Genomic DNA, 18,965 nt, shown 5'->3' with positions numbered 1-18,965 from the left:
CAGACCGCACACAGCAAAAAAAAATAAATAAATTAAAAGAGTGAGCGCTAGTCCTGGGTTTCCCTTCTATAAGACCAAGGCTGAAGCCCAAACCTGGGCTCAGCATCAACTGCTTGTGGGGGATGAATTAAATGGTCAGTTCAATGTTTCCTCTTGTTGCGTACGTGCAAGATGTGTGGGGAGGTTGGGGGGTGGGGGAGGGTGTGTGTGTGTGTGTTGCACTCTACTGGCTATGTGGGTGTTCCTCACTCTGCTAACTCCTTCTATAATCTCTCTTGCCGCAGATTCCGTGCTGTGTTTGGGAAGAGGGGCGAGTTGCTGAGGAGCCTGTCGTTGGGGTCAGGCAGGTGCCTCTCCTCCGTCTTTAAGTGAATCCAGGGTTTTCCTCAGAATATTTTGGTACCAATATGAATGAAGTGTCGGTTGTAAAGGAGGGATGGCTTCATAAAAGAGGTGAGTGCGTGAAGCATGGCTAGATGGGGGCCACCAAATGTTTGATAATAACTGAATTTAAAGAAGCTAAGGTTTCTTCGACAGTACCTCTCAAACCTGTATCCTCTACTACCTAGAAGGACAAGGGCAGCAGATGCATGGGAACACCGCTACCTGCAAGTTCCCCTCTTAAGTAATGCAGCATCTTGACTTGGAACTATATTGGCTATTCCAAAAGCCTGGAATTCCTGTCCTAATTGCACTATGGGTGTTTCGCTGCCTCCTTGAGGACAGCTGTGGATACGCAATAAATGTTGGCCTTGCTGGCGACACATCTATCCAGGGAATTAATTTTCTTTTTATAAGTTGCCTGTTCCACTTGATAAAGATAAGCTATTCCACAATATTGGTTTGCGAATGGAAAGAAGTGTGGATAAGAAATAACCCATTCATTTTGTCACGACTGACAGTCGAGTGGAGAATTTGGGTCTCGGAGATGCCACGGGGCAGTAACATCGTTGGAGGGATCTATGTGCAGTGCCAGGTAGCAGGGAATGCCTGTTCACTATAAGGAAGCTCCATCGCCTCCAATCAGGTTGTGACTGTTCTGACATAAAGTAATTTGGCTGAGATGGAGTTACTGACTCGAATCAAACAAAGAGGTTCAGACCATTTATATACAGAATGAATATATGATGGGTGCCCAAGTGCGAACTACAGGCCTGAATCAAGAGGCGAAGGCAGCTTATACGTAGAAGAAAGAAACATATGAGTAATGCTCTCAATTTGAGAATCATTGTCAAGTTTTTCTATGCTGTTAGTTTATTACAGTGTAGTCTCGCCATTTGAGGGGGTTACATTCCCACGAAACCTCTCAAACGGTGAATTCATGAATGATGAACGTGCTTTTCAATAGGAGTACCGAGGTACTAAGCCCTGGAATTCCCTCCCTAAACCTCCTGACCTCCATCTCCTTCAAAACCTCTTTGACCAAACTTTTGGCCAACTGTCCTAGTATCTCCTTATGCGATGATGCTTCTGTGAAACGCCTTGGGATGTTTCACTTTAAAGGGGCTATATGTATGCAGGTTGTTGGTCACTGCTGTTGATCTCTCCTATGGTTCTACACATGCCGTTTCATTCCCTGATGTGAATGTATGATTATTGGTGATTTGACTGTAATAGATACGGACTGGTGGGATTGGGTGTACAGAACTGATTGAGGATGAGTTTGGGCACCACTGAAGTGCAGGGGGTGGCAGGGAGAAATGTTAGTTGTGCCAGGCAACTGGATGTGTGTGAACCACATGATGTAAGTCACACACGATTGACTCACGCTGACCTGGTCACGTGGTTAAGTCGGGACCATTCCATTGCTCCTAGTCTGATTTGCTGTGCAACAAACCTGCCCACTGCCTCCCAACCCTTAGCCCAGGCACAGCTCCCTTGTACCCCTTCCCAGAGCAATGTGTTCCTCCCCACCCCCTTTCCCAGTCAACCCCAGATATAAGCCCCTTCACCCTTGCTAAATTCTGGTGCCCACAAAACTCCCGAATGAGACCGAACCAGTGATTTATAAAGGTTTAGCATAATTTTCTTTTGCTGTCTAATTCTCTTTTTATAAAGAGCAGAATCTTGTTTTTAAATCAGCTTGCTTTTGTATTACTGTGAGACTTGAGTTGAAATATAAATCTGTTGACCAAATTGTGTTAAACCTCTCCATTCCAACTCCCTCTAAAGCTTTTCTTTACCTCCCCCGGCGGCTGCCCACCCTCGCCAAACCCTGACACAGAGCAGAGGCAATATTGGGTGGCAGCGGTGACATTCATTTTGTTATGGATGCTCGCTAAGCTTTTGGTTTGGTTGTTATTTCAGATTGGTTCATTTAGATGTACGCGATGATTGGGAACTGTCGAATGGTGGAGCAGGTTCGAGGGGCTGAATGGCCTTCCTATCTTCGACTGTGCCCATCTCTATTTTAACAAAAAAAAAATCAATTGCTAGGATCATACTTAGAGCTTAGAAGGGTTGCTGGAAAATGGAGGTATTCCATTCCCTATGATGTTCTGTGCCAGTCTCTGAATGATGGGCAGATCATTCAGATGGTTTACCAAAATATCCAGGTGGACTTGTAACCCTTTTTCTGGTGGTGCCCTGTGCACGTGTGTGGATGTGTTTTAAGCTGTGCAGGGGCTGGAGAAGAATCTTAAAGCAGCGTTTGCCCTGGGACCACTGTAGAATGGCCAGTTGACCTGGCAGAATGAACACTGCCCTAACCTCCTTACCTCTTTGTCGCTTGCAGGTGAATATATTAAAACATGGAGGCCAAGGTACTTCCTTTTGAAATCGGATGGTTCTTTTATCGGCTATAAAGAGAAGCCTGAGAGCCCGGATCATGGTTTGCCACCCTTAAACAACTTCTCTGTAGCAGGTGAGTTTTTGGGGATAGTGATACATTAGTTGAAGTGTCTATCTCCTGATGTGCACAAGTTCCCCTCCAAGTCATGCACCACCCTAACTTTGTAATATATTGCCATTTCTTTATGGTTGTCGGACCAAAATCCTGGAACTCCCTGTCTTAACAGTGGTGTGGGAGCAACTTGCCAGAGCTACCTTGCAGCACCTCCCCAACCTGCAAGGGCAACAGCTGTTATGAAGTAGCAGTTGCAGGTTGGGGAGGTACTGCGAAGTAACTCTGGCAAGTTGCATGCTAACACCTTTGCCTCCCAAGTGTCGTTCCGAGCCACAGAACACCCTGACTTAATTCATTGTCACTGGATCAAAATCCAGGAACTCTTTCTCTTAACGGCACAGTGGGAGCACCTACACCAGTGGACTGCAGCGGTTCAAGAAAGTGACTCGCCACCACCACCTCAAGGGAAACTAGGGAAGGCCTATAAACACTGCCCTTGCTAGTGACACTCAACACCCCACCGACCCTGTGAATGACTTGTTAAAAATGATTCCCGTCACAGTGGATGTGGTTTTCAGGCACTTGTTATGACCTTTTGTCAATAGTAACCACTAACTGAAATTTCTTGGACAAGCCATGTGGCTATCTCTCAAGCATGATAGGGGCAGCTAAAGATTCTCAGTGCCTTTGGACCATTTCCTTTACTGCTTGGCATGTGGCAGGGACCAAAAATCTTTTAGAAGTGTCTCTGCGTGGGGTGGTTTGGTTGAATCTGCAGCTTTCTAAATCACTATGCAGCTTGGCCACTCTGTCTTTATGCTCAAATTACACAAGCCATCTGATTCTGAAGACACAGTTCAATGTGGAGAAATGTGCAGTCGTATCTTTTGAGAGAGAGGAAAAATCAAAAAGTAGTATACTTTACATAAAATTGTAAAGGAAATTTGATAAATACCTGAAGGGGACAAATTTGCTGGTCAATGAGATGGGAACAGGGGATTGGGACTAATTGAATAGCTCTTTCGAAGAATCGGCAGAGGCACAATGGGCTGAATGGTCTCCTGTGTTACAGGATTCCATGGTTTCACCGAATTTTTCTGAGCAGACAGATTGCAGGGTGTAAATACAGAAGTCTTTAAAGATTGAGGTGCAGGTGGAAAAAGCAAGAATTGGTACAAGATATTTAGCTAGACCACAGTTTGAATGTTGTGTGTAGGCCTAGAGCTCCATTTTAGGAAGGAAATTAGAACCAAGGTAAGGGGACAACCAAGATTCATGGGTGATCACTGATGATAGGCAAGGCATTTTTAAAAAATATTCATTTTAAGGGATGTGGGCGTCACTGACTGGGCCAACATTTATTGCCCATCCCTAATTGCCCTTGAAAGGTGGTGGTGAGCTACCTTCTTGAACTGCTGCAGTCCCTGTGGTGTAGGTACACCCACAGTGCTGTTAGGGAGGAAGTTCCAGGATTTTGACCCAGCGACAGTGAAGGAATGGCTATATATTTCCAAGTCAGGATGGTGAGTGCCTTGGAGGGGAACTTCCAGTTGGTGGTGTTCCCATGTATCTGTTGCCCTTGTCCTTCTAGATGGTAGTGGTTATGGGTTTGGAAGGTGCTGCCTAAGGGGCTTGCAAAATTAAAACATAACAGAGGGACCTAAGTAGGAGTAGCTCTTAAGGACCCTCGAGCCTGCTGTGCTATTCAATAAGATCATGGCTGACCTTCAACCTCAACAGTGTTGGGTGGGTAAGTGGAGTTATATCTTGATTCCCTTAGCAGCCAAATATCTATTGATCTCACTCTTGGGTATACATGACAACGAACCACCCACAGCCATCTAGGATAGGGAATTCTGAAGATTCGCAACCCTGATTAAACCTTCCTAAATAACTGACTCTCTATTCTGAAACAGTCGCCCCTAGTTCTAGATTCTCCGGTCGGATGAAACAGCTTCACGGCATTACATCCTCAAGCCCTCGAAGAATCTTGTATGTTTCAGTGAGGTTACCTCTACCTCTCAGCCTTTTAAACTCCAGAGAGTGTGGCCCATTCTACTCCATCCCTACTCATGGGGTAATCCCCTCGTCCCAAGAATCGCTGTAGTGAACCTTTGTGGCACCACCCCTAAAGAAGGTATGTCCTTCCTTGGATACAGAGACCAAAACTGAATACGGTATTTCAGGTGCGGTCTCGCCAAAGTTCTATATAATTGCAACAAGATTTCCTTACTCTTGCCCTCCAAGCCCATTGCAATAAAGGCCAACGTGCCATTTGCCTTCCTAATTGCTTGCTGTACTTGCACACTAATTTAGTTTCATGTGTAAGCACACCCAAATCCCTCTGAGCACTGAAATTTTATAATTTCTCACCGCTTAATAATATTCTGTTTTGGAACTTTTATCCGCAGGGAAGGTTAAGCTAGGATTTCAGAGCCGACTGGTTGTGCGAGAGTGTAGAGTGATGGATCATTCTCACCAAGAGGGTGTGAAAGGGCTGGGAATGCAATTAATCAACTGCCCTCATTCAAGAGTTAACAGCAGAAGAGACACAATAGGCTGAATGGCCTCCTTGTGCTTTAATTTCCGTGATTCCTCCAGTATATGCAAACTGAATATTCCTTCGTCCTGTGAAAAACATGACGTGGACAACCTGGCCCTCCAAAATGCATTTGAGTGATGGGTTGTTAGCGCTGTGCTCTGTTATCTATTTGACCTTTTATTCGAATCATGGCTTCATTTCCCCCCCCCCCCCCCAGCACAGATACCATCTCTCCCAGATGTTGTTTATATCTCTGTGTCCTACAGTCCCAGGTTCTGTAGAGTTTTATCAGACTTTATCAACATTTTATCAGACTTCTGGAATATGATTTGTAAAGTTCCTCGCCCCTTTTTCACCAATTCCACTGCGATCAGCAGTCGAACTGTTGAACCCCAAACACCTGTTGAGTGTCGAATGGCTTGAGTCTTTTTCGACAGCCATCTTATCTCCTCCCGCCCTCGTTGTGCTCCAGCGGCCATCTTGTCCCGCTCTTCTCCACTATGATCAATCAACATTAGGCTTTGTGAAGTGAGAATCTTCTCGAGGGCAATTAGGAATGGGCAATAAATGCCCAGCCTAGCCAGCAACACCCATATCCCGTGAATGAATTTAAGAAAAGCGCAAAGAAATGACACAGCCAATTTGTGGCTGGGATGGATTTCAGTCCCTGTGAATGTCAAACCTTCATTGATCTTGTGGAAGGATTTCAGCCTCCAATTGTGTTTCAGCCTCTACTACCCTGCTCAGTGTAGCAATTAATAACAGCAGGGGGAGCATTTGGGAAGTGGCTCCCTTAAAATAAACCCTTCAAGTCATGTTCTGTGGCAACATACAGATGGAGAATAAAGTAAGAACTTGCATTTCTATAGCACCTTTCATGAACTCTGGGCATCCCAAAGCAATATACAGCTGATGGAGTACTTTTGAAGCACAGTCCCTGTTGTAATGTGGGAAATGTGGCAATTTAAGCATAGTAAGCTCTTTTAAAAAAAAATCAATGTGATTTAATGATCAGATGAGCTATCCTTATCAGCTTGCTTTTGTACTGCTGAGGGCAATTTGGCTACAGTGCATCAGTAACTATACTTCAAAAGTACTTCATTGGCTATGAGATGTCCTGGGGTTGTGAAGGGTGCTATGTAGCTGCAGATTAATTCTTTGTGTTTCAATGTCAGTTTCTTTCAGTAATCAAATGGCCACGGGTTAGTCATTAACCCCAGCATGTAAATGCACCGTCCTGTATTGCATTGGACCATTCGGCACAGGGGACTCGATAGGGGATTTTACTGATCGGTTGTAACTACCAGGAAAGACCGAACCGGCTGGGGCTCTTTTCTCGAGACATTGTCAAAATTATGAGGGAATTGGATTGGGTAAACATGGAGAAGATGTTCCCACTTCTGGGAAAGACCAGGACTAAAGATCATCAATATAAGATAATCGCTAATAAATCCAATAGGGAATTCCAGAAAAACGTCTTCACCCAGAGAGTAGTTGAAGCAAGTAGCGTAGATGCATTTAAGGGGAAGCTGGATAAACATATGAGAGAGGAAGGAATAGGAGGATATACTGATCGGATGTGATAAAGCGAGGTGTGGAAGATAAGCACCAACTTGGGCTGATTGGCTTGTTCTGTGCATTCTGTGGAATATTGAACTTCCCTGCAGACCTGTAACTTCTCAACGTTTCTCTGTTTTATTAGAATGCCAGCTAATGAAGACCGAGAGGCCAAGGCCCAACACATTTATCATTCGGTGCCTGCAGTGGACGACGGTGATTGAGAGGACCTTCCATGTTGATACACCAGATGAACGGTGAGACCAGTGATGGAGGGGGGAGAGTGGGGCAGGGAAAGCACTTTAATATTCGGCTTTCCGGGGATGTAGCTTGCTATCTCCCGGACCCCTCAGCCCCTTCTCCCGTGAGGGGCAGAATGTCACTGGACTAGTAATCCAGAGGCCCAGACATGGAGACATGAGTTCAAATCCCACCCCAGCAGCGGAGGGGGTTTAAAATTGAATGGTAAATCTGAAATAAAATGCTATTCGTTAATAATAATCATGAAACTACAGGACTTTTGTAAAAACCATCTGGCTCACTAAGGTATTTTAGTGAAAGGGCTTTTTCAGTGAATAGTGGAGTTTTGCAAGGATCAGTGCTGGGACCTCAGCTATTTACAATCTATCTTAATGGCTTAGGTGAAGAGACAGAGTAATGTATCTAAATTTGCTGATGATACCAAACTAGGTGGAAAGGTAAGCTATGGGGAGGACACAGAGAGGCTGCAAAGAGACATAGACAGGTTAAATGAGTGGGCAACAAGATGGCAGATGGAGTTTAGTATAGGGAAGTGTGAAGTAATTCACTTTGGCCGTAAGAATAAAAAAGCACAATATCTTTTAAAAGGCAAGAAGCTTGTAAGTGTTGATGTTCAAAGAGACTTCAGTGTGCTTGTGCAAGGAGCGCAGAAAGTTAGCATGCAGGTGCAGCAAGCAATTAGGAAGGCAAATGGCATTTTGGCCATTATTGCAAGAGAATTGGAGTACAAGAATAAAGAGGTCTTGCTACAGTCATACAGGGTATTGGTGAGACCGCATCTGGAGCAGTGTGTGCAGTTTTGGCCTCCATATTTAAGAAATTATATACTTGCATTGGAGGCGCTACAACGAAGGTTCACTAAATTGGTCCCTGGGATGAGGGGATTGTCCTCTGAGCAGAGGTTGAGTTTATTCTCTGGAGTTTAGAAGAATGAGAGATGATCTCATTGAAACCTACAAAATTCTGAAGGGGCTTGATAGGATGGACGCTGGGAGATTGTTTCCACTGGTTGGGGAGTCTAAAACATGGGGGCAGAGTCTCAGGATAAGGGGCCGATCGTTTAGGCCTGAGAGGAGGAGAACTTTCTTCACTCAAACGGTTGTGACTCTTTGGAATTCTCTACCACATAGGGTAGTGGATGCCCCATTGTTGAATACATTTAATACTGGGATAATCAGATTTTTGGTGTCTCAGGGAATCAAGGGATTTGGGGAGAGGACAGGGAACTGGAGTTTGAAGCCCAAGATCAGCCATGATCTTATTGAATGGCGGAGCAGGCTCGATCAACCGTGTGGCCTCATCCTCCTATTTCTTACGTCCTTACAAGGAAATCTGCCATCTTTACCTGGTCTGGCCTACATGTAACTCCAGACCCACAGCAGGGTTGTTGACTCTTAACTGCCCCCTGAAATGGCCTGGCAAGGTGGTCAGTCGTAGGTGACTCACCACCACGTGGCCCAGGGCAATTAGGGACGGGTAATCAATACTGCCCTTGCCAGTGAAACTCAAATCTAAAGAACAAATACAAAAAAAAGGGCGCAGTGATGAGATTTTCCCTACTCAGACTTGCATCCGCACCCCCACCTTTACCAGGTTGTGTGTGAAGATACTTTATCTGTAATTTGGTTGTCTGTTATGCAGCAGGAATGGACGGATGTACTGTGTGGATGGACGTCTGTTGAGCTGCTTTGTTAATATTTTCCCTGCTAATCCCAGTAACGGCTGCCTGCCTGTGTAGCTATGGACAGTATACACACACAACGCACACAACACACACAACGCGCACACACACACACACACACGCGCGACTCTAGTGAAAGCACATTTCAACCAGACAGCTACCAGTGTCCAGAAGCCAAGTACACAGCATGGATCCCAGAGCAGCAGTCCATCTCAGAACCTCACTGTAAAGAGCAAACGGAGTTTGAAACAATGTCCCTTTCCTTTCCTCAGTTACAGTTTTAATATGCTTTCCACTTTGCAGTCAAAGCCACAAATTTAAAGGTTTTTCCGATTGCCTATTGTGACCCGGTGCTCATGCCTAGAATGACTCTAACCGCATGGCCAGTTGTGCTATCTGGGGAACGTATTGTATTGGTTCAATGGTTTTCTCTTGAAAAGCACCCGAGGTGGGCTAAGGTCCAAGATGGTGCGCACACAACACCCCTGTGAGCACGTGCAGGCACTGCACACGCACCATCCTGGACCTTAGCCCACCATGGGTGGTCCTCAAGAGGAAACCCATTTGCTTTTTACAATGAAGTTCTGAGATGGACTGCTGCTCTGGGATGCATGCTGTGTTCTTGGCTTCTGGACGTTGGCAGCTGCCTGTCTGAAATGTGCTTTCACTAGAGTCCGGTGTGTGTGTATTGTCCACAGCTACACAGGCAGGCAGCCTTTTACTGGGATTAGCAGGGAAAATATTGACAAAGCTGCCAACCAGACGTCCATCCACACAGTACATCCGTCCCTTCCTGCTGCATAACAGACAATCAAATTACAGATAAAATATCTTTACACACAACCTGGTAAAGGTGGGGGCGAGGGTGCAAGGCTGAGTAGGGAAATTCTCATCACTGTGCCTTTTTTCTTTAGTATTTGTTCTTTAGATTTGAGTGTCACTGGCAAGGCCAGTATTGATTACCCGTCCCTAATTGCCCTGGAGCATGTGGTGGTGAGTTACCTATAAATGACCCAAGATAAAAAACCAAATACTGCAGATGCTGGAAATCTGAAATACAAACAGAAAATGCTGGAAAAACTCAGATCTGGCAGCGTCTGTTGTGAGAGAAAGAGTTAACGTTTCAAAGATTGAATGTCTCCTCTTCAGAGCTCGAAACGTTAACCCTGTTTCTCTCTCCACCGATGCTGCCAGACCTGCTGAGGTTTTTTAGCATTTTCTGCTTTTGTTACCTACAACTGACTGCCTTGCTAGGACATTTCAGGGGACAGTTAAGAGTCAACCACGTTGCTGTGGGTCTGGAGTTACATGTAGGCCAGACCGGGTAAGGATGGCAGATTTCCTTATAAGGACATAAGAATTAGGAGGAGTAGGAGACCATACAGCCCCTCAAGCCTGCTCCGTCATTCAATACGATCAGGGCTGATCTTGGGCTTCAGCTCCATTCCCCCACCCTCCCCCCATATCCCTTGATTCCCCAAGACCTGTCTATCCCAGTATCTAAATGTATTCAATGATGGAGCATCCACAACCTTCCGGAGTAGAGAAGTCCAAAGAGTCACAAACGTTTGAGTAAAAAAAGTTCTCTTCCTCTCAGCCCTAAACAATTGGTCTCTTATCCTGAGGCTGTGCTCCTGTGTATTAGATTCCCCCACCAGCGGAAACAATCTCTCAGCATCCACCCTATCAAAGCCCTTCAGAATTTTGCAGGTTTCAATGAGATCACCTCTCATTCTTCTAAACTCCAGAGAATATAAGCCCAACTTACTCGACCTCTCGTCATAGGATAACCCCCTCATCACAGGGACAAATTTAGTGAACCTTCGCTATAGCGCCTCCAATGTATACCCTTTCTTAAATTTGGAGACCAAAACTGCACCCAGTATTCCAGACACAGCCTCATCAAAGCTCTGCACAACAGTAGCAAGATCTCTTTTTATTCTTGAACTCCAATCCCCTTGCAATAAACGCCAACATGCCATTTGCCTTCCTAATTGCTTGCTGCACCCACGTGCTAACTTTTCTGTGCTCCTTGTACGAGCACCATGTAACTTCACACTTCTCTATATTACACTCCATCTGCCCACTCACTTAACCTGTCTATATCTGCCTGCAGCCCTGGATGTGTGCGGCGATGCGTGGGTATACGATTTCATATCTGAATCCAGTTCCAGCCCACCTTGATACAGAGCACCAAGCTTCCTTGAAGCTTTAACATGGATCGGCCCACAGGAAAGGAGGAGGCCTTTCAGCCCCTCAAGCCTGTTTCGCCATTCATTTGGATCATGGCCGACCTGTGTCTTAACTGCATCTACCTGCCTTGGTTTCACATCGCCTTATATCCCTACCTAACTAAAACCTAACCATCCGAGTTTTGACCGCTCCAATTGGCCATACTGACCCCCCAGCCTCAACTGGCTTTGGTGGGGTGTGGGCGCAGTTCCAGATTTCCGCTACCCTTCGTGAGAAAAGGTGCTTCCACATCCCTAACTGAGGGAACAAAGAGCTAAAAGGCAGGAAGATCTAGACAGATGCTTCTCCCAGCGAGGCGTCCATTTGAAATAGTTTCTTCACTTTATTTTTAAAAAAAAACAGCATGAAGGATCCAGCTGAGTAGAAGTCCATTTGTTGATGGTTTAAAGTGGGAATGTTGCTCTGGGCCGCACCAATCTCTCTTGTGAGGCCACGATTCACTCGGTTGTCTTAATTGCAGAAAAATGATCCATGCGCCTACTCGCAGGTGGGGCAGGGGGTCTGGCTGCAAAGGGACAGCTGTCACTGACTGTACCCACCGCTGTGTTTCTAGAGAGGAGTGGACACGAGCCATCCAGACCGTCGCAAACAGCTTGAAACACCAGGAACCAGGAGATGATGCTATGGATGTCAAGTGTGGCTCGCCCAGTGACAGCTCGGGGATGGAAGAGATGGAGGTGTCAATTTTGAAGTCGAGGAATAAAGTGGTGAGTATGAGGGCTTATTTGGCAGAGGAATGTGCAAATGCAGTGGGAATGGGCGTCTGGAGGTATTTCTCCCCCCCACCCCAAGATTGAGCCTTCATGCTGTGGACCCGCCCAGCCCCATTTTCAGATCAAAATATGCAATCCGATTTAAATATTTCAGACCTGAATTAGTTTTAAGATTTGCATTTCCCATCAAATGGGATTTTGCTCTTGCTTGTTATACCGGAGTTGGGTGCAGGAATGATTGAGTAAGGTCTACTCTATAACCGCCACTGAATTAGGCAATACTCACCTGGAGAGCATGTCCACGTCATTCAGTTTTACTGAATAGCCTGTATCTCTCTGTCTTCGTTGAGTTCCGCAGAGATAACAATGCAGTGTTTCCACTGATGTTGGCGAATGGTGGGGGGGTGGTTTAATTTTACAGGACTGGCCAGAGCGCCACCATTTTTTGAGTTTCTGGCCCAGGCCTGCATCGTGTTTGATCTAACCTTCAGTCTTATTACATCCGAGTATACAAGTGACATAACTAAATTGGTTGCTGTCCTTTTCCGATTGCAGACGATGAACGATTTTGACTATTTAAAGTTACTGGGGAAGGGCACCTTTGGTAAAGTTATCCTGGTTAAAGAGAAGGCCACGGGGCGGTATTATGCCATGAAAATCCTACGGAAAGAAGTAATTATCGCTAAAGTGAGTATTTACTTTTCAGATTCATTTAGTGAAGAAACTTTTGGCTATTCCCGTCACTGTCAGTCAGCGTCAATGGTCCATGTCACTCCACACCTACACAGGCAGCACAGTCTGGGATTTCTGTTGAACCCACTGCTCTCCTTGCCCCTTTCCTTCCATCGCTCCTCCCAACCATGGTTGCCAATTCTGATTGGGCGTAGATTCCTGGAAGGCCATTGCATGACATTCTGATCCCGCTTACCCTGCCCACTCATTGGTGCCATTGGTCACCTGACATGTCCATACTTATCATAGAGATAAAAACAAAAAAACTGCGGATGCTGGAAATCCAAAACAAAAACAGAATTACCTGGAAAAACTCAGCAGGTCTGGCAGCATCGGCGGAGAAGAAAAGAGTTGACGTTTCAAGTCCTCATGACCCTTCGACCGATCGTCGAAGGTTCATGAGGACTTGAAACGTCAACTCTTTTCTTCTCCGCCGATGCTGCCAGACCTGCTGAGTTTTTCCAGGTAATTCTGTTTTTGTTTTCCATACTTATCATGCCTGGCCTCCCTTCGCCAATCAGAGAGTGGACATTCTCTTCAGTACTTTATTGGATGTTTCTTAACCGTCAGTCAACCTACCTTTTGTTCCTCCAACCATGTCCAATATCTTTAAAACTAGTAAGCCAAAGTGTTCAAAGAAACTTAAAGGAAAACAAGCTTTAAACGCCCCTGTGATTTATTCGAACAAAAGTCATACTACGTTGAGGTGTCTTCGCTTCACTTGTTGGTTTCTTGCTAATATCATGAAATTCATCAGAGAATCATGGAACGGTGCAGCACAGAATGAGGCTATTTGGCCCATCCTGCCAGTGCTGGCTCTTGAAAGAGCTATCCAATTAGCCCCACTCCTCTGTCCTTTTGCTACCGCCCTGCAAATGTTTATACAACCCCCCTTTTGAAAGCTGTTGTTGAATCTGCTTTCACAGCCCTTTCAGGCAGTGCATTGCAAAGATTAATAACTCCACTTTAAAGAAAAAAATAGCCCCTCCAATCTCCAGGCTGGTTTTTTTTTGCCAATTCTCTTAAATCTGCCCTCAATGCCTAGGGGTGGGGGGTCAGCGGCCATAGAAGCCAATGCCCGGAAAACCTGCCCCCCAAGGGAGGGGTCAGTGCTTGTGCAATTCATGCCCCTGTGAGAGATGGTGCTAACTGGATAAAACAAGAACTGCCTAAACATTAATGCTTGCTTTTGCTTATCGTAGGATGAAGTCGCCCACACTGTTACAGAGAGCAGGGTTTTACAGAACACACGACATCCATTTTTAACAGTAAGTGCTAAAACGTACATAGGATTGAGCTTGGTTTAATCTGTATTCTCCTGGATACAGGTCGGTCCTGTGTGGCTGTCTGTTTATGTGAAAATATATATTTGGCACCAGGGCAGTGGTATTTACAGTAAAAGCAGCTCCCATGTGATGGGATGTTTCAGTTATTTTTTTTCCTCCCCTGCGCTGACTATTTCAGTAAAGTAGGTGTTTATTTAGTCACTACTGGTAAAGGGTGTACCATCTCCCCTAGAGGCTTGGTTGATGTGTGTAGCTGCTCTGTTCTGAGCAGAGCCCCCCCCCGACAGCTCGGCGTCGCCCCCTCAGGCTGAGCTCAGTCAGATGGTGGGTTGGACCAGGGCAGAAACAAAAAGTCGGCCAGATTTCAGTAATTCTCTGATCAGTCAAACAGCTCTGATCGGTTTAAACCAGCGCAGGAGTAACGGCAGCCCTGGCAGGTAGTGGAGTCATGTCACTCGTGGTTCAATGGATGGCACACTTTCTCCTCTCCTGAGTTAGAATGTGTGGGTTCAAGCCCCACACCTGAGGCCTGAGCACAAAATCCAGACTGATGCTCCCAGAGCAGTACTGAGGGAGTGCTGCACTGTCGGAGGTGCCACCTCTCGGACGAGATGTTAAAATGGCTGCCCTCTTGGGCGGATGTAAACCATCCCATGGCACCATTTCGAAGAGAAGGATGGCAATTCTCTGTGATGTCAGGCCAATATTTATCCCTCAACCAATAACACTTTTTAAAAGGGAAAGGCAGGTTTTCTGTTGTTTGGCATTGCTAATTGTAGGAGCTTGCTGTGTGCAAGCCGGCTGTCGTATTTCCTATGTTGCGACTGCGGATACGCTTCAAGAAATAATTAATCAATTGTGGACCGCTTTAGAATGTCATACCATAGGAAATAGGGACAGGAATAGACCATTCGGCCCCTTGAGCCTCCTCCACCATTCAATACAATCATGGCTGATCATTGGCCTTCACCCCACAGCCCTGCCTGCTCCCTGTATCCCTTGATTTCCTGAGAGACCAAAAACCTGTCTTACCTTAACCTTAAATTTATTCAGCAAGGGGGCATCCCCAACCCTCTGGGATAGGGAACTCCAAAGATTCATGACCCTTTGAGTGAAGAAATGTCTCCTTAAGTCAGTCCTAAATGACCGGCCCCTTCGCTTGAGACGGTTATCACCATGAACTAGATTCCCCAGCCAAGGGAAGCAACCTGTGTGTCTAGCCTGTTAAACCCCTTCAGAATCGTGTGTGTTTCAATGAGATCACCTCTCAGTCTACTGAACTCCAGAGAGTATAGGTCCAATTTACCCAGCCTCTTATCATAGGACAACCCTCTCATCCCAGGGACCAATCTAATGAACCTTTGCTGTTCCGCCTCCAACGCATGTATATCCTTCCTTAAATATGGAGATCAAACTGAACACACTGTTCCGGGTTGTTCTTGCCAAAGCCCGGTACAATTCTCATTATCCTTGTTCTTCAATCCCCTTGCAATAAAGGCCAACATGCCATTTGCCTTCCTAATTGCTTGCTGTACCCGCCCACTGCATTTCTGTGTTCCTTGTACAGGTACACCCAAGTCCCTCTGAACATCAACATTTACAAGTTTCACTCCTTTCGAACAAAAAAAGTCTGCTTTTCTATCCTCTCACTTGCCCACAATATACCCCATGTGTCACCTTGTTGCCCACTCACTTAACCTGTCTATATTTCTTTGCATCTTGTTTGAGTCTTCCTCACAGCTTACATTCCCACCTAGCTTTGTATTGTCAGCAAGCTCAGATACATTACTCTTGTCTCTTCATCCAAGTCATTAATATAGATTATAAATAGCTGAGGCCCAGCACTGATCCTTCCAGCACTCCCCTAGTCCTAGCCTGCCAACCTCAAAGTGCCCCATTTATCCATACCTCTCTTCTCCCTATCCATTAACTAATCCTCTAGCCATGCTAATATATTATCCCCAACTCCACGAGCTGCTGTGAGGTCATGAAAGACACTATAGAAATGCAGATTTTGTTTTTATCTACCCTTGCCTATGGAGCTGTACCACAATGAGAGTTAGTGCTTTCAAGAGTGAAGATGCTCGTCCCATCCTTGTGGTTGCCGATTGCGCCTTTCACCGCCTGTTCCATGCAGCACATTTTCAGGGAAATACTTGAGACGTCCTGACTCGGCATTGCTTCCCAGATGGCAATACCATGTGTGAAGCTCTTCAGCCTGTTTAAACTACGTCAAAGGATCTTGCATCTCCCTCAAAGGTGGCATTAAGTTACATGTGCAATGTGATTCGCACCTTAACCTCGGCCCTGCTGCTTATGCAGGAGGGTCCCCCACAGTCAGAGAACATGTGGGATTCGTGCTTGTGAATGAAATTCAGTGGGGGCGAGGGTGTCTGCCTGATAGCGTTACCACAGGAACAAGCCATTTTCCCCCATCTGGTTTGTGTCAGTGTTTATACTGTACAAGAACCTGCTCTAACTCCAATGACTTCTGCCCACTGCCCCAATATCCCTCTATCGTTTTCTCCCTCATGTATGTATCGAGCCTCTCCTGATATGTGTCAACGCTGTTTTCTTCAGCCATTTTATATGGCAGCGCATTGCACGTTCCACGTTCTTATTTATTTCAACCATGGCTCAGCTGGTAGCACGCTCACTTCCGAGACTCAAGGTTCTGGGTTCAAATCCCACTCCAGGACTTGACCACAAAAATCAAGGCTGACACTAAAAGGCACAAATCAGGAGTGTGATGGAATACTCCCCACATGCCTGATTTGTGCCTTTTAGACCCTGAACTGAGCGAGTGCTGCACTGTCAGAGGAGGCTGTCCTTCAGACAAGATGTTAAACCAAGGCCCCATTTGCCCTTTCAGGTTGATGTAAAAGATCCCATGGCACTGTTTCAAAGAAGGGCATGGGAATTCTCCCATGTATCCTGGCCAATATTTGCCCCTCAGTCAAAATCGCAAAAAACAGATTATCTGGTCATTATCATATTGTTGCCTATGGGAGCTTGCTGTGCACAAATTGGCTGCCATGTTTCCTACATTATGACAGTGGTCACGCTTTTAAAAAGCGCTTCATTGGCTGTAAAGCAATATGAGACGCCCAGTTGTGAAAAGCTCTGCATTAATGTAAGTTTTTTGCGCTAAGATATTCTTCCCAAATCCTTTATTTGTTAGTGACTTTCTTCTATTTGTGCTGCCTCGCTCACAAGTGGAAACGGTTTTCATTGAACCGCTTCATAATTTAAAGATCTCTTAATTCTCCGCTTTGAGGCTCTTTTCTCTCACAAAGACCCCTAGACTTTTTTTATTCTTTCAGGGCATGTGGGCATCGCTGGTGAGGCCAGCATTTATTGCCAATCCCTAATTGCCCCTTGAGAAGGTGGTGGTGAGCCACCATCTTGAACCGCAGTAGTCCCTGTGGTGTAGGTACACCCACAGTGCTGTTAGGGAGGGAGTTCCAGGATTTTGACCCAGCGACAGTGAAAGGATGGTGATATATTTCTAAGTCAGGATGGTGTGTGGCTTGGAGGGGAACTTCCTGGTGGTGGTGTTCCCATCTATCTGCTACCCTTGTTCTAGGTGGTAGAGGTCACAGGTTTGGAAGGTGCTGTCAAAGGGCTGTAGTTGAGTTGCTGCAGTGCATCTTGTAGATGGTACATACTGCTACTACTGTGCGTTGGTGGTGATGGGAATGAATGTTGAAGGTGGTGGCTGGGGTGCCAATCAAGCAGGGCTGCTTTGTTCTGGATGTTGTCGAGCTTCTTGAGTGTTGTTGGAGCTGCACTCGTCCAAGCAAGTGGAGAGTATTCCATCACACTCCTGATCTGTGCCTTTTTAGATGGTGGACAGGCTTTTGGGAGTCAGGAGGTGACTTCCTACCATAGGATTCCTAGCCTCTAACCTCATGTAGTCATAGTATTTATGTGGCTGGGCCAATTCAGCTTCTGGTCAATGGTGATCCCCAGGATGTTGATAGTGATGATAATGCCATTGAATGTCAAGGGGAGATGGTTGGGTTCTCTCTTGTTGGAGATGACCATTGCCTGCCACTTATGTGGTGCAAATGTCACTTGCTACTTACCAGCCCAAGCTTGAATGTTGTTCAGGTCTTGCTACGTATAGACACTGTATGCTTCAGTATTTCTTTATGACACACCTGTGAAGCACTTTGGGTTGTTTTATTATGTTTAAGGTGCTACCTTCAACAGCCACAACCACCTGCTTTTGTGCTGGGTGTGACTCCAACCAGTGGAGAGTTTTCTCTCTGTTTCCCATTGACTCCGCCATACTCAGTCAACTGTGGCCTTGATGTCAAGGGCAGTCACTCTCACCTCACCTCTGGAGTTGAGCTCTTTTGTCCATGTTTGAACCAAGGCTGTAATGAGGTTAGAAGCTGAATAGCCCTGGCAGAACCTACCCTGGGCGTCAGTGAGCAGGTTATTACTGAATAAGTGCCACTTGATAGCACTGTCAACGACACCTTCCATCACTTTGCTGATAATCGAGAGTAGAATGAAGGGGTAATAATTAGCTGGGTTGGATTTGTCCTGCTTTTTGTGGACCTGACATACCTGGGCAACTTTCCAATTGTTAGGTAAATGCCAGTGTTGTGGCTTTACTGGAACAACTTGGCTAAGGGCACAGTTGGTTCTGGAGCACAAGACTTCAGTACTATTGCTGGAATATTGTCAGGGCCCATAGCCTTTGCAGTGACCAGTGCCTTTGGCTATTTCTTGACATCATGTAGAGCGGATTGAATTGGCTGAAGACTGGCATCTGTGATGCTGGGGACCTCCGGAGGAGGCCAAGATGGATCATCCACTCAGCACTTCTGGCTGAAGATGGTTGCAAATGCTTCAGCCTTGTCTTTTGCACTGATGTGCTGGGCTCTCCCATCATTGAGGATGGGATTGTTTGTATGGCCTCCTCCTCCAGTGAGTTGTTCAGTTGTCCACCACCATTCACGACTGGGTGTGGCAGGACTGCAGAGCTTAGATCTGATCTGTTGGTTGTGGGATTGCTTAGCTCTATCTATTGCCTGCTGCTTCTGGAGGAAGTCCTGTCTTGTAGCTTCTCCAGGTTGACAGC

General features: G+C 45.9%; 1 protein-coding gene across 4 annotated transcripts in view; it reads left to right on the top strand.

Annotated features, from left to right (window-relative positions):
• LOC121272712 (RAC-beta serine/threonine-protein kinase) overlaps window positions 1-18,965 on the top strand; it is a 103,853-nt gene that overhangs the window by 66,002 nt on the left and 18,886 nt on the right. For all 4 annotated transcript variants that reach the window (XM_041179477.1, XM_041179478.1, XM_041179480.1 and 1 more), the window contains 6 exons: window positions 285-453; window positions 2,735-2,863; window positions 7,090-7,201; window positions 11,693-11,846; window positions 12,408-12,539; window positions 13,787-13,852. In XM_041179477.1, the coding sequence (XP_041035411.1) occupies window positions 408-453; window positions 2,735-2,863; window positions 7,090-7,201; window positions 11,693-11,846; window positions 12,408-12,539; window positions 13,787-13,852 (639 nt within the window). In that variant the 5' untranslated portion in view covers window positions 285-407. The remainder of the gene's footprint in view (window positions 1-284; window positions 454-2,734; window positions 2,864-7,089; window positions 7,202-11,692; window positions 11,847-12,407; window positions 12,540-13,786; window positions 13,853-18,965) is intronic.

The sequence above is a fragment of the Carcharodon carcharias genome, chromosome 34 (genome assembly GCF_017639515.1).
Source record: "Carcharodon carcharias isolate sCarCar2 chromosome 34, sCarCar2.pri, whole genome shotgun sequence".
Taxonomy (NCBI): Eukaryota; Metazoa; Chordata; class Chondrichthyes; order Lamniformes; family Lamnidae; genus Carcharodon; species Carcharodon carcharias.
The sequence above is the reverse complement of the archived record's forward strand: the minus strand, read 5'-3'. Positions and strand labels throughout refer to the sequence as shown.